This window comes from Littorina saxatilis, linkage group LG4, assembly GCF_037325665.1.
Source record: "Littorina saxatilis isolate snail1 linkage group LG4, US_GU_Lsax_2.0, whole genome shotgun sequence".
NCBI classification, from domain to species: Eukaryota; Metazoa; Mollusca; class Gastropoda; order Littorinimorpha; family Littorinidae; genus Littorina; species Littorina saxatilis.
In genome coordinates, this window is record NC_090248.1 from 42,565,981 (window position 1) to 42,578,782 (window position 12,802).

At 43.0% G+C, this 12,802-nt stretch overlaps 1 protein-coding gene across 2 annotated transcripts in view; it reads left to right on the plus strand.

Moving 5' to 3' along the window:
- LOC138964781 (dynein axonemal heavy chain 2-like) overlaps positions 1 to 12,802 on the plus strand; it is an 81,094-nt gene that overhangs the window by 26,851 nt on the left and 41,441 nt on the right. For both annotated transcript variants that reach the window (XM_070336824.1, XM_070336823.1), the window contains 17 exons: positions 740 to 957; positions 1,311 to 1,409; positions 1,929 to 2,054; positions 2,414 to 2,713; positions 3,092 to 3,385; positions 3,850 to 4,030; positions 4,447 to 4,574; positions 5,031 to 5,183; positions 5,766 to 5,891; positions 6,430 to 6,648; positions 7,081 to 7,198; positions 7,701 to 7,981; positions 8,493 to 8,651; positions 9,410 to 9,654; positions 10,114 to 10,312; positions 11,820 to 12,044; positions 12,462 to 12,566. In XM_070336824.1, coding sequence (XP_070192925.1) covers positions 740 to 957; positions 1,311 to 1,409; positions 1,929 to 2,054; positions 2,414 to 2,713; positions 3,092 to 3,385; positions 3,850 to 4,030; positions 4,447 to 4,574; positions 5,031 to 5,183; positions 5,766 to 5,891; positions 6,430 to 6,648; positions 7,081 to 7,198; positions 7,701 to 7,981; positions 8,493 to 8,651; positions 9,410 to 9,654; positions 10,114 to 10,312; positions 11,820 to 12,044; positions 12,462 to 12,566 — 3,176 coding nt within the window. The remainder of the gene's footprint in view (positions 1 to 739; positions 958 to 1,310; positions 1,410 to 1,928; positions 2,055 to 2,413; positions 2,714 to 3,091; positions 3,386 to 3,849; positions 4,031 to 4,446; positions 4,575 to 5,030; positions 5,184 to 5,765; positions 5,892 to 6,429; positions 6,649 to 7,080; positions 7,199 to 7,700; positions 7,982 to 8,492; positions 8,652 to 9,409; positions 9,655 to 10,113; positions 10,313 to 11,819; positions 12,045 to 12,461; positions 12,567 to 12,802) is intronic.

Sequence of the window (12,802 nt, forward strand, 5' to 3'; positions counted from 1 at the left end):
ATATTTTTATTTTTTGGCTGGGGGGGTGGGGGGGTTCCGGAACCCCCCCCCCCCCTCGTCCGCCCCTGATCTCCCATATGTTTTTCGCGAGCACTGATCTACATTTGAGATCAGTGTTCGCGAGACGAAAATGATTGCAGATTGGCCGACTTCGACAGTGATCTCCGTTCTGTTCTTCACAGTTATGATAAAGACATCGTTCTAAGGTCAAAACAAGTCGAAATTTTGGGACTGCTGCCGGAAGGAGACCGTAATATATGGTTGCATCACTACAGAAAAAATCGTCTGCTTCAGCTAACGCCGAAACCAAACGGTTGATTATCACGTGACACTTTTGCCATATTTAGAGTTGTTTGCACAGTAAATACAGCCGCGAAAAAATAGCTCCCTTGAAACTGTCTTACAAATCAATTCCTTTGTAATTTAAAAATTACAAAACACCATGAAAAATCATTATCGACGATCGCGAATCTGCTTATATCAATAATACATTACAAAAAGCTCTAAATATGTAAAAATAAAAAATAAATCGGTTTCCTTGCCAGACAAGGAAACTCAAGGCATCCTGTCAGGGAGAGAATGAGCCGAACTCATTTTGACCTGAGTTCAGGATGCCTCAGTACAACAATATTACAAAAAGAAGAAAAGAAAGAAACAGTTCGAGGAGCTTTTTTCAAAGAATTTGACATTGAAATTGATATTAAACAAGAAGACAACTTTCACTTGTTGTTGACCACAGGTATGATGGACCAGCTGAACGCCATGAACTACAAGCTGGAGGACATCCAGAAGTCTCTGGACATGTTCCTGGAGACCAAGCGCCAGGTCTTCCCACGATTCTACTTCCTGTCGAACGACGACCTCCTGGAGATCCTGGGTCAGTCTAAGAACCCCGAGGCCGTTCAGCCCCACCTCAAGAAGTGCTTCGACAACATCAAGTCCCTCAAGATGAACAGGGTTAGTGCCGACATACAGACACACACACACACACACACACACACACACACACACACACACACACACACACACACACACACACACAAACGCACAAACAGACACACAAGTACGCGCGAGCAAACACACACACACACACACACACACACACACACACACATACACACACACACACACACACACACACACACACACACACACACACACAGCCAGTTGTACTCCTAGCTCATGTTTCGGTTGTAAATGACACTGAGTCTTCATAATTCTTCTTTCAGTGGTACCAATGTGCGAGGTATTCCCTGAACACTGTGCAATTGGCCAGTCAATGTTCTATGACTTGTATTTTCATTTTTCAGACGAACGTTGCAAACAGGTGGGAGTTTCTGGGAATGTACTCCGTGGAAGGAGAATACGTGGAATTTTCTAAAGAGCTCACCAATGAGGGGCCAGTCGAGGTCAGTGTGTCACTTTTATAAATCAACAGTATTAACAATATCAACAGCAGCAGCATAGATGCCCTCCCCTGTTGCCATGCGTTGTCATGCGTCTTTACAAAGACTACTAAATATCACAGCAAACCCTTCCCTTTATCAGGCCTAACGCACTACTGGGTCACCGGGTAATCATTCACCTGAAATTCAGCTGACAACCGTCGTTTGTATGTGTGAAATATTCATTGGAAAGACATTTTTTGTTGAAAAGTAGTGATACAGCTGGCTGTGAGGCCTTGCTGAGGAGTGTAACACTGCTGTTTGTAAGGACCGGTAGTCATTATGAAGAAAAAAACTGCATCCAAGCCGCAACAATTATTTCACTTACAAAATCATAATGGTCTGATTTCCTTGAATTGATTTTGAGAGCAATACGGAACAAAACTAAACAGTTTAAACAATAATGGGAAACATTCAAGCACCAGAGGGTCTCAAATGAGCTACATGTAATTAAACATGATTGTGTCTCTCTGTGGTCGTCAGGCCTGGCTGACAGACGTGGAGAAGACGATGAGGTGGACACTGAAGGAGATCCTGAAGACCTGCCGCTTTGCGCTCAAGAAGAGTCTGACCAAGCGTGACAAGTGGCTCAAAGACTGGCCAGGACAGGTGAGACATTTAGTATAACTAATCAGCTTGTGGGAGGGATTGAATACGTACTTTCAAAATGAGTTACAGAATCAGCTCCTGGCAAATTATATCCGTTTAGATTTGGTGAAGTTTCAATGTCGGACAAGAGCATGATTCGTCTGAGAAATATAAGATCTGAAACATTAAGGTAACGCCCACATTTGCTTCCTTTACTTTCGCCTATCAGATATACTCAATCTCTATTAGAATCGTCAGATATTTGCAAAAATCAAAGATAAGGGACTTAAAAGATGAAGCTTGAACTCAGAACAACCTAGAGGCTCACCATTGATTTTCCACACCAGATTTGAATGACATTGCTATGTAAACTGTTTTAGATGTGCATCACGGCCAGCCAGATCCAATGGACGCTAGATGTGACCAAGGCGCTGATGTCCTGCAAGGAACGGGGCGACAAGAAACCCCTCAAGAGTCTCAAGAAGAAGCAGGTCGTTATGCTGCACAAGTTATCAGAGGCCATCCGCGGCAACCTCACCAAGCTGCAGCGCGCCAAGATCGTTGCCTTGGTGACCATCGAGGTGCACGCCCGCGACATCATCGAGAAGCTGACCAAAGCGGGCTGTAACGACGTCAACGCCTTTGACTGGCTGAGCCAGCTTCGTGTCTACTGGGACAAGGTCAGTGATTTCATGTGTCTCGATTGGACTGTTAGGAAATAACGTTTCACCGTATGTTCAAATTACCCCAATTTCGATGTGTAGTCAGACGATACCTACATATTGCGGCAATGCATGTTCTTGTCCTGTGAAAGGGGACTGATCTGTTGTATCTATCACCCAACCGTTCCCAAGCAGAACATTATTCTTGAAGTGTATTCCTTGAATTCTCAACTTTTTAACTCATTGACTAAAATGCATTCCTTAGAAGATGACTTCTTTAGTACCCAAGATTTGCTTTAGAATAAGTAGATTACGTGCAGTTAGAACATTCACTTGCCGCTGGTGGCATCATTACATTTACAGATTATTTGAAGTTACAACTTTTCTTTCTTTCAGGAGTACGACGACTGCATCGTGAGACAAACCAACACGCAGTTCCAGTACGGCTATGAGTACCTGGGCAACTCTGGCCGCTTGGTCATCACTCCTCTCACTGACCGCTGCTACATGACCTTGACCACCGCTCTTCACCTTCACCGCGGGGGAAGCCCCAAGGGACCCGCAGGTACAGGGAAGACAGAGACTACCAAGGACCTGGGAAAAGCTCTGGGCATGTATGTCATCGTCGTCAACTGCTCGGAAGGTCTGGACTATAAGTCCATGGGACGGATGTTTTCTGGTCTTGCTCAGGTGAGTGCGAGATTGTTTGTCTTGTTTGACGCTCTGGAAATTGTTTGTATTGTTTAAAGCTGCCACAGCTGTGTTGTTAGGAGGGGGAGGGACGCCAATGTCGTTGGCAGAATAATATGGGGGCGGTAACTTACTGAGTGTGCTTTGTGTATCCTAAAATAGACAGTTTTTGGCCTCTCTATCGACTTTTCCCTTCCACGATGACTTTTTTCTAGCTCGTTTTAGTATATGTTTACGTGAAGGACACTCATTTGAAACTCAAAACCCAAGAAAAACCGTTCCAGACATTAAAATTCATGTATGACTTACATCTTTTTTGTGTCAGCAAATTTGTTCCGTGAATGTGTTGATTTGTGTGTGTGCACGCAATTCAGACGAAGGGGGAAACTCAAGTTGAGTCCTATATATAGCTTTCTAATCCGTTTTTTTGTTTAGTCCAATGACTCGGTCATTTTCTCCCTCAGACTGGAGCGTGGGGTTGCTTTGACGAGTTCAACCGTATCAACATTGAGGTGCTGTCCGTGGTGGCTCAGCAGATTCTGTCCATCCTCAGTGCCCTGGCCGCCAACTCTGACCGCTTCTCCTTTGAGGGCCGAGACATCGACCTCATCTGGTCCTGTGGGATCTTCATCACCATGAACCCTGGTAAAGTTGATGGGTGATGTAAATGGGTTTGGGGTCTTCAGTAGGAATTAGGATCTTTGACTGAAACAAGTCGCTGAAGCCAAAACAGCACATGCAGCGGTGATGGTCTATCTGGGTGAACTCAACCTATTTTAGTGCTTTTTTTTGCAAACCTGCGTATTACAGACCTTAAATTATCACAACACATTGACATAATTTAAATATGAAAATGTACAGCTTTGTTTGTGAAGTTTGTTCTCAGTGAAAACAGGTAGCCTAGCTAGCATTCTACTGTCTTGATGCATTCTGCATGATAGTCAATTGACTGCTTCACTATTTTCATGCCGAACAAACTCGGGACAAGTAAAATTAAATTTGTCTATTTATGTATCACCCCCTAGATGCAAAGTGTAAAATGTGTACTTCTTGTTATTTAGGCTACGCTGGCAGAACAGAGCTGCCTGACAACCTGAAGTCCATGTTCCGTCCCATTGCCATGGTGGTGCCTGACTCGAACCTCATCGCTGAGATCATCCTCTTTGCTGAAGGCTTCGGAAACACCAAGGTCAGGTCACAATGACATGCACTTAATTTCGTAACAGTGCTGAGAGCGAAATTGAAAATTGAGTACGCCCGCCTGCCACAAGTTTCTGTCGGACTGTTGAGATCAAAACAAACAGAAAACACAACAGCAAGCAATGTTGGTAAATTCTTCATCAAAGTTTTGTCAGACGGTCGCTGACTTCTTCTGTTTAGACTGGAACAAAAACATGTACGTGTCTTTGTTTAATAAACGTAACTTTGATCCTTGAGCTATAGATACTACCCACTGTCAGATAGTTTCTGCATTAAATTTGCTCAAATGATTGCTTGTACAATGTGTTTTCAGCTACTGGCGAAGAAGGTGTTCGCGCTGTGCTCAAATGATTGCTTGTAAATGTGTGCAGCTGCTGTCGAAGAAAGTGTTCGCGCTGTACTCTCTGGCGATGTTGCTCAAATGATTGCTTGTAAATATGTGCAGCTGCTGGCGAAGAAAGTGTTCACGCTGTACTCCCTGGCCATGCAGCAGCTGTCCAAACAAGACCACTACGACTTCGGTTTGCGCGCCCTGGTGTCTGTGCTGAGATACGCTGGCAGGAAGAAACGGGGCAACCCTCACATGGCCGACGAAGAGGTAGGCCGCCTTTTTGCTCTTTATTTTGACTTGGGCTTAAAGTAGATCTTGGTTCTCTGTCTTGCTGTAATCAAAATTGTATTCAAAATACATGACATGAAACATTTCTTTCTTGTAGGTTGAATAGGAAGTGCAGTTGAACACCCAGTTGAACACATTAGGCTGTCGAGGCGGCCTGTCACAGGCACGTTGCAAAATGAAGGACATGTACCTGTGCTAGAAATCAATTAACATTTGATACGCTATCTCTTGATTTATCTGAGAGCATGTGTGTCTGGATAATTTTGAAGCGCACTTATACATTCGAATAAATCAAAGCAGAACCAAGAGCCAAAAGCTCACTGATCCAGCTACAACCCACAGTGGCTCTACATTATTTTATTGCAAACACAGGTATTTATACTTGTTTACTCGAACGCCACTAATTGTGCACGCACGAACGCTTGCGAATTCACAGTGCAAGTAGTATTTAAACATTACGCGACAGACTGTTGATATTTAGTTGTACTGTTACTCTGTAGCATTCTATCTCTACTTTTGGTTTGGTACTTTATAGGAACAAATAATGTTTTCTTTTTTCAGATCTTGCTGCTGTCAATGAAAGACATGAACGTCGCAAAGCTGACGTCAGTGGATCTGCCTTTGTTCAACGCCATCATGTCTGACCTTTTCCCCGGCGTGGAGACACCGCTCATTGACTACTCTGAGGTATGTTTTCATGCCTCTTATTTTTATGTTTCTTCTCAGAAACTATACCAACACACCAATTGCAATATTCACAGGAATGCCAAGTTAGTCAGTGTATGTTGGGCATAAAGAGAGGGAAGGTGTTCTGGTTTGTCTATAATCGGTGTTTGATATCTTCCTGGTGATGGTATCAAAAAGGTGTTATTAAACTGTCTTGGCGGTCAGATTGTTCTATCTAGTCTCACAATATGTTCAGTGCGGTATGCAGTTTGTCTTTTTGAAGCCTGTTTATTTTGTTGCTTGTTGTCGAACATTTTTCCATGTAAGTATTCTGTACTTTTCCGGTAATTCTTCAGGAATTTTGGAAAAGCCGAGAACAATTTTTTTCTTCTTTTTTTTTCTTTGAAATATTATACTGTTGTTTTATTCTATTCTCTGCAGTAAATTACTTTTGGCGACAATTATCCGACATTTTGAATAACGTGTCCAAAGAATGCATGAGTATTTTACTGTTTTCCTTGACATTTTCAACTGTTAATTGTTTTATCCTTCCGTACAGCTGAAAACAGCCATTGAATCAGAACTGCGCGCACACGCCCTGCAAGTGAACGTCAACGCTGTGACCAAGGTGATCCAGCTGTACGAAACCAAGACGTCTCGCCACTCCGTGATGATCGTGGGTCAGACCCAGGCAGCCAAGACCGTCACGTGGCGCGTGCTGCAGGCAGCCATGACGCAACTCAACCGTGACGGCGATCTCAACTACCAGGCTGTCAAGGTGAGGATGGAGTTGCTCGTGCCTTTTGCTGACCTTTTATTAAAATTGCGGTAATAGCCATATACAAACTGATAGCCAACTCTCGACCTACCGTGCTATCTATGCGGCCATCGATATAGCACACAATATAATATGCACTTATGCACGTTTTTCTTGTCGATTGCACACATGCTTTTCTAAGTTGCGTTTTTATTGGCTTGGTCTTAAAGATTTCAGAGGTTCTCTTTTACAAGAGGTGTTTGGCTAGGCTGTTGAGGGCTGAGCGCAAATGTAATGATGCCTTTATAAACCTTTTTTTGGTTTAACCTGAATCATTATATGGTCTTTTGAAGTCGACATCTTTTCGCTACCTGGCATTCTATTGTGAGCTGACAAGAGGAGGATATTGCTGTGTTTTTTTCAACACTTTATCTAGTATTTAATGTTTTCTAGGACTTCCCGTTGAACCCCAAGGCTCTATCACTGGGAGAGCTGTACGGGGAGTTTGACCTCAACACCAATGAATGGACTGACGGTGTTCTCTCCAGTGTCATGAGGCAGACGTGTGCTGGTAAGTTTACCCTGTAGTAGCCAAGTGCAGGAGGCAGACGTGTGCTGGTAAGTTTACCCTGTAGTAGCCAAGTGCAGGAGGTAACAATCTAAAAGATTTACTTCGAAGAGTAAAATTATAGTGTTGGAAAACCATGGGATAATTTTCACTTCGTATTGTCTGTGCAGTGTTGAACTAACTTTGTCTGCTGATACCGTAGTGTCTGAGAAACAACGGGCCATCGTGCACTGCACCCAGCATACATGTACAGTTAAAAAAAAAGTTGACACCTATTCAGTAAAAACCAAAGGTAAAAAAACAGTACTGCCAACATGAAATTAGATTAACTTGGTGTTTTTTTAAATACAAAAAATACATAGCATCAGTTAAGCCTTAGAATTAATGAAATTATGCTGATGTTGCTTCATACCATAAACAGCGTCGCATTGTAAAATTCCAACATTCTGCTTAAACATTTCCAACAAGAACCCTAAAACATAAACCATCATTTTTCGTCCCACAGACGAAAAGCCCGAAGAGAAGTGGATCGTGTTTGACGGGCCAGTGGACACGCTGTGGATCGAGAGCATGAACTCCGTGATGGACGACAACAAGATCCTCACACTCATCAATGGAGAGCGCATCAACATGCCGGAACAGGTGTCGCTGCTCTTTGAGGTCGAGGACCTGGCTGTTGCCTCGCCGGCTACCGTGTCCAGGTGTGGCATGGTCTACAACGACTACGTGGACCTCGGATGGAGGCCCTATGTGGAGTCGTGGCTGGAGACCAAGCAGAAAGTCAAGGTATGGCAAACACATTTTTCATGCTTATTGTTAAAGTATTTGGTTTAAACACAACTTCATTCAATTTAATTATCGTGACATATATATAAACAAAATGGGCAAACATGTTGCTGATTCCGTGAATTCGGAACGACATAATCATACAATATCTGACATTAAGGATTTGTACTCAAGCACGTATCTTATAGTTAAAATATTTACAGCACTTTCAAAGCTTTTATCCCTTTATTTGCTCACAGATTAATGAATCTCTCACGGACAAATTTAAACGAAACGGACCATGAAATTTCTGAGATGACCGTTTGAGGTGTGTAAGAAAAAGGAGTGGGGGGGGGGGGGGGAGCAGTCAATGACTACTGTTGCTCAATTGACAAGGACCATTTCAGTGAGACTGTTCTGATGTATTGTTGAGATATTCCGAGTATGAAATACAATAATTTTTTTGCTGCTAGCTCATCGAAAAGTATCCTTTCCATTAATAGTCAATGATTGTTGATCTTTGTTTTCTTAGGGACTGGTGGAAGAACTACGACGGTTGTTTGACAAGTACATGGTCAAGATACTGGACTTCATCAAGACAAACTGCAAGCAGCTCATTCCTATCGCAGAACTCAACGGAGTGGCTTCCTTGTGCAGACTCTTTGATGTTCTGGGTACCATTGACAACGGGGTGAGTCTTTTCTGAAAAAGCACACACCTTCGAATTCATTGATCGTTTGCCAAAATAACGAACCACTAAAAGAGGAATTTCTTTTTTTGAATGACAAAACGAATAAACGTCTTTACTTTTCGTTGAAGATAACAACTTACCATAAACATGTCAAACTTCTTGTCCGAACACCCCCGTGTGCACGCATGCGCACGATAAAGATCCCAGGGTCACAGCGAAAGCCTCAGGCCTTGGAAACACGAATACATGCATGCAAAAATATGAAACCCGGGTGTCCGTTCGGCCAACAGCCAAAAAAGTAACCATTTCAGCACTGACCCAAGACGACCCAACCCGGTCCCTAGCCCATTTCAGATCTCCTCTAGCAGCTTGCAGCCAGCTGTCTACATCCCCCCCCCCCCCCCCCCCGCATTTTTATTTTTTATTTTCATACAAAGCCGGGTTTTCCCGTGTAACATGCCCCTAATGGCTTTGCCGTGAGGGCGTAAAACTTTCATTTTCTCTCTTTCTTGCCCATAACTAAAACGTAATAGTCTGTTGGTGCTGAGATTATCATTGAAACAATTAAGAACTAACCAACAAAAAAGTATGTATATTGTTGAGCGCTGGATAACTGTCAACATTGGTTTTTGCTTTTATCGCGAAATGGTTTGATTGTCAGTGTTGTGTTTGTTTGGTGAAATAGAGTGTTACACGACTGTGCTAATTGATGCTATAACCAATACCACGACAAAACATGAGAGTCGTTCCTGTTCCAGGTGGACCCAGCAGACACAGAAAACTTTGTCCGCATGACGGAGCTATGGTTCCAGTACTGCATGTTCTGGTCCGTCTGCTGCTCGGTGGACGAGGACGGGCGCAAGAAGATCGACAACTACATCCGCGAGATGGAGGGCACGTTCCCTAACAAGGACACGGTGTACGAGTACTTTGTGGACCCCAAGAACAAGGCCTGGGTCCACTGGGAGGAGAAGCTGAAGGGGGGCTGGAAGTACAATCCTGCGTGAGTTAGGGTTGTTTGATCTTGATTGAAAATGCCTTGGAGTTGGTTATGCTTGCTTTTGAGCTAGAAAATCTGTTAAAACATGAACGACAACAATATCAGCAACCAAGAAATGAACACTGATACTTGCTGAAGTGTGCATAACGTTGATTTTTTCTCGGTTTGAATGCAATAATCAGCTGTGAAAAATAACAGTCTCGATTGTATTCACATGTTTGTTTGTATTGCTCTGTTGTCTATTTTTGCACAACTTATACCTGTGCTTGCAGCCACAGGTGTTTCTTAAAAATCAGATGTAGGCACTTAAACGCAGAACGTCTTTGCCTTTCATGTACCCTTCATATTCTCAAACCAGTCACAAACATTTTGGCCTTTGTTTGTTTACTTTGTATACTAGCTAGGTTACTGGGCAAGACTACTATAACTGAATATAATTTGACGGACTTTTATGCGCTGCAGACTACCATTCTTCAAGCAGATTGTCCCAACTGTGGACATGGTTCGCTACCAGTTCCTCATGTCTTCGCTCATCGACAACCAGAAGCCGGTGATGCTGGTGGGCCCCGTGGGAACAGGGAAGACATCTGTTGCTGAGAGCACGCTGGGAAGACTGGACAGGAAGACATTCAACATCCTCAGCGTCAATATGTCAGCTCAAGTAAGCTTTCGATTTTTTTCCATAGCGTTAGGATTCCCATTTAACATAAGTATTTGGTTTAAACAAGATTATATTCTGAAGATATAGGGTGACATATAGTTCAATAGAAACACTTGGGACCACACAACAAGCTAAGCGTATAGTAAGTCTTTTTATCCTACATACGTGAGAGAGACACCCGTGAGATAATAATCGTTCAAATCACACGTGTGTATATCATGTAAATGAGGTCATGTCAAGCAAGTCTGGCAGGGACCTGTTTTCCACTGCTTATGATGCCAAAGTCACCGAGACAAACGTCATTATAGAAACAAAAATTGCGCTCGCTAATTACCCTCGATGAATCTTTAGAACTAATACGTCACGCCACACTTTCAGAGTGACGTTTCTTTGCTTTGACGTAATAGATTGCACGAGGCTTTAGAAGAGATTGAGGTTCCAAAACAAGCGTCTTCAATTTAGCTGCCTCGTCTGCAAGACATTTTCAGTAAAATACACGTAAGTACAGTATCGCAGTTCAATATTTAAAAAAACAACTCGTGTAAATCTGGTACGACACAGCAAGCCATGTAGTATTCTCTATGTTTCTCTTAAGACATAGGAAGATAATTAAATACGTATTATATTTTCTTGATAGTGTCTGCCAACCTGAATACTTTTTTTCACAGCTACAACCAAGAACGGGTATCAATAATATCTGTTTGCTTACCTCCGTTTGAATGTCAAACAACAATTGCACGTGAGCTTTGAACTCACACGATTGAGCACCATGCAAGTCAACAAAACACACCAACTTTGACTAGGCCTCACTATTTTTAGAATAAAAAACCAAGAAAGGTAAGTTGTTGTAACGTTTGTTATTGACACAACAATACGTTACAATCACAAATATATCGACCCAACGGTCTTTTAAGTGCAGACAAACAATTAGTAACAAGAACTTAGATTGATTGAATTTTCTGCCACTTGCTGGTAAACCAAAAGCGAATGAATCATTTATATATATACTAACTATATATTAACTCCCTTTTTTTTAGCTTTCGCTCTTATTGGTGATGAAACAACCGACACACCGCTGATGGTCATCTGGGGCACCGTCGTTGCCTAAAACTTCAGTTCCTATATGAACAGTTTCATGGGCGTAAAATGTCTCTACAGGCGTGCTTTCGTTTTGTTTATCACTTTATCTCGTTCGATCAAGAGAAGACGGCCGGAGTGGCACAGTGATAAGCTCGCTTGCCTCTCACGCTGGAGGTCGAGGTTTCCTTCCCCACCCGGAACGAATACAAAACCCGATTTTTCCGAGCGCTCTCCAGTCCACCCGGTTGAAAATAGATACCTGACTCTATTCGGGACCAGGGAAGGCGAAGGCAGTAAGGGAGAGGAGATGGGCACCGCCCTCATAAAGCCGGCCCGAGAGTAGTTGAGATCTCTAACATCTCGCCCCCCTACCACCAACAACGATAAAAGACTACGTTTACCTTCACATACCTGTTTTGATCACCAGACCACATCCAACAACGTGCAAGCCATCATCGAGAGTCGCGTGGAGAAGCGCACAAAGGGCGTGTACGTTCCCCTGGGCGGCAAGAAGCTCATCACCTTCATGGACGACTTCAACATGCCTGCCAGAGACACGTTCGGATCCCAGCCCCCCCTGGAGCTGATGCGTCTGTGGCTGGACTACGGGTTCTGGTACGACCGCCAGAAGCAGACTGTCAAAAAGATCCAGGTAAACTGACAGGGAATTATTGACACAGACACATGTTTTAGCAACTTGCCATGAAACCAACTTAACTAGAAATGTTAGCCTTCTTGTATGTATGTTTTTGAACAAGGCAGGTAATAAAGAATGAAAAGGAAACAGTGGCTAACCAGCATTTGTTCTGATGACTAAAACAGCCGTGAATCAGAACCTCGGGTCGCTCTAGTGTGTATGATTTTCTTCGACTCCAATACAGCTTTTCTGTTGTTTACTCAATTGTTAAAAAGTAAACAGAATTCTCTGTTGAATACAATGCATATCCATCTCTCTTTGCTTCTTCAACGTGTGCTTCTTGCTACTATTTTACATTGTAACATGCGTCTACGTCCCGTCTGCTTTATGTTGAACTGCTTCCATGATTGTTATAATGAGTGTAAATTGCAGGACATGCTGCTGATAGCAGCCATGGGTCCACCTGGCGGAGGTCGTATGGTCATCTCACGCCGTCTGCAGAGTCGGTTCAACCTCATCAACATGACCTTCCCTGCAGTAAGGATGCTCCTTCTGTCATAACTTCGCCTCTGTCTGCCTTATGTTTTCATAAGTTTGCCTTCATATTGTATTTACTACTGTAAATGCGTCTACTGTGAATTGAATTTCGTCCTTTGTTACTTCAAGAGGTTCTAACACAATATTTATCATTAAAAGAATATGACGACTAGTATTGATAACAGTGTCTCGAGGACGCGTAATGCAAACGACGACTATAAACGAGGGTTGCAACA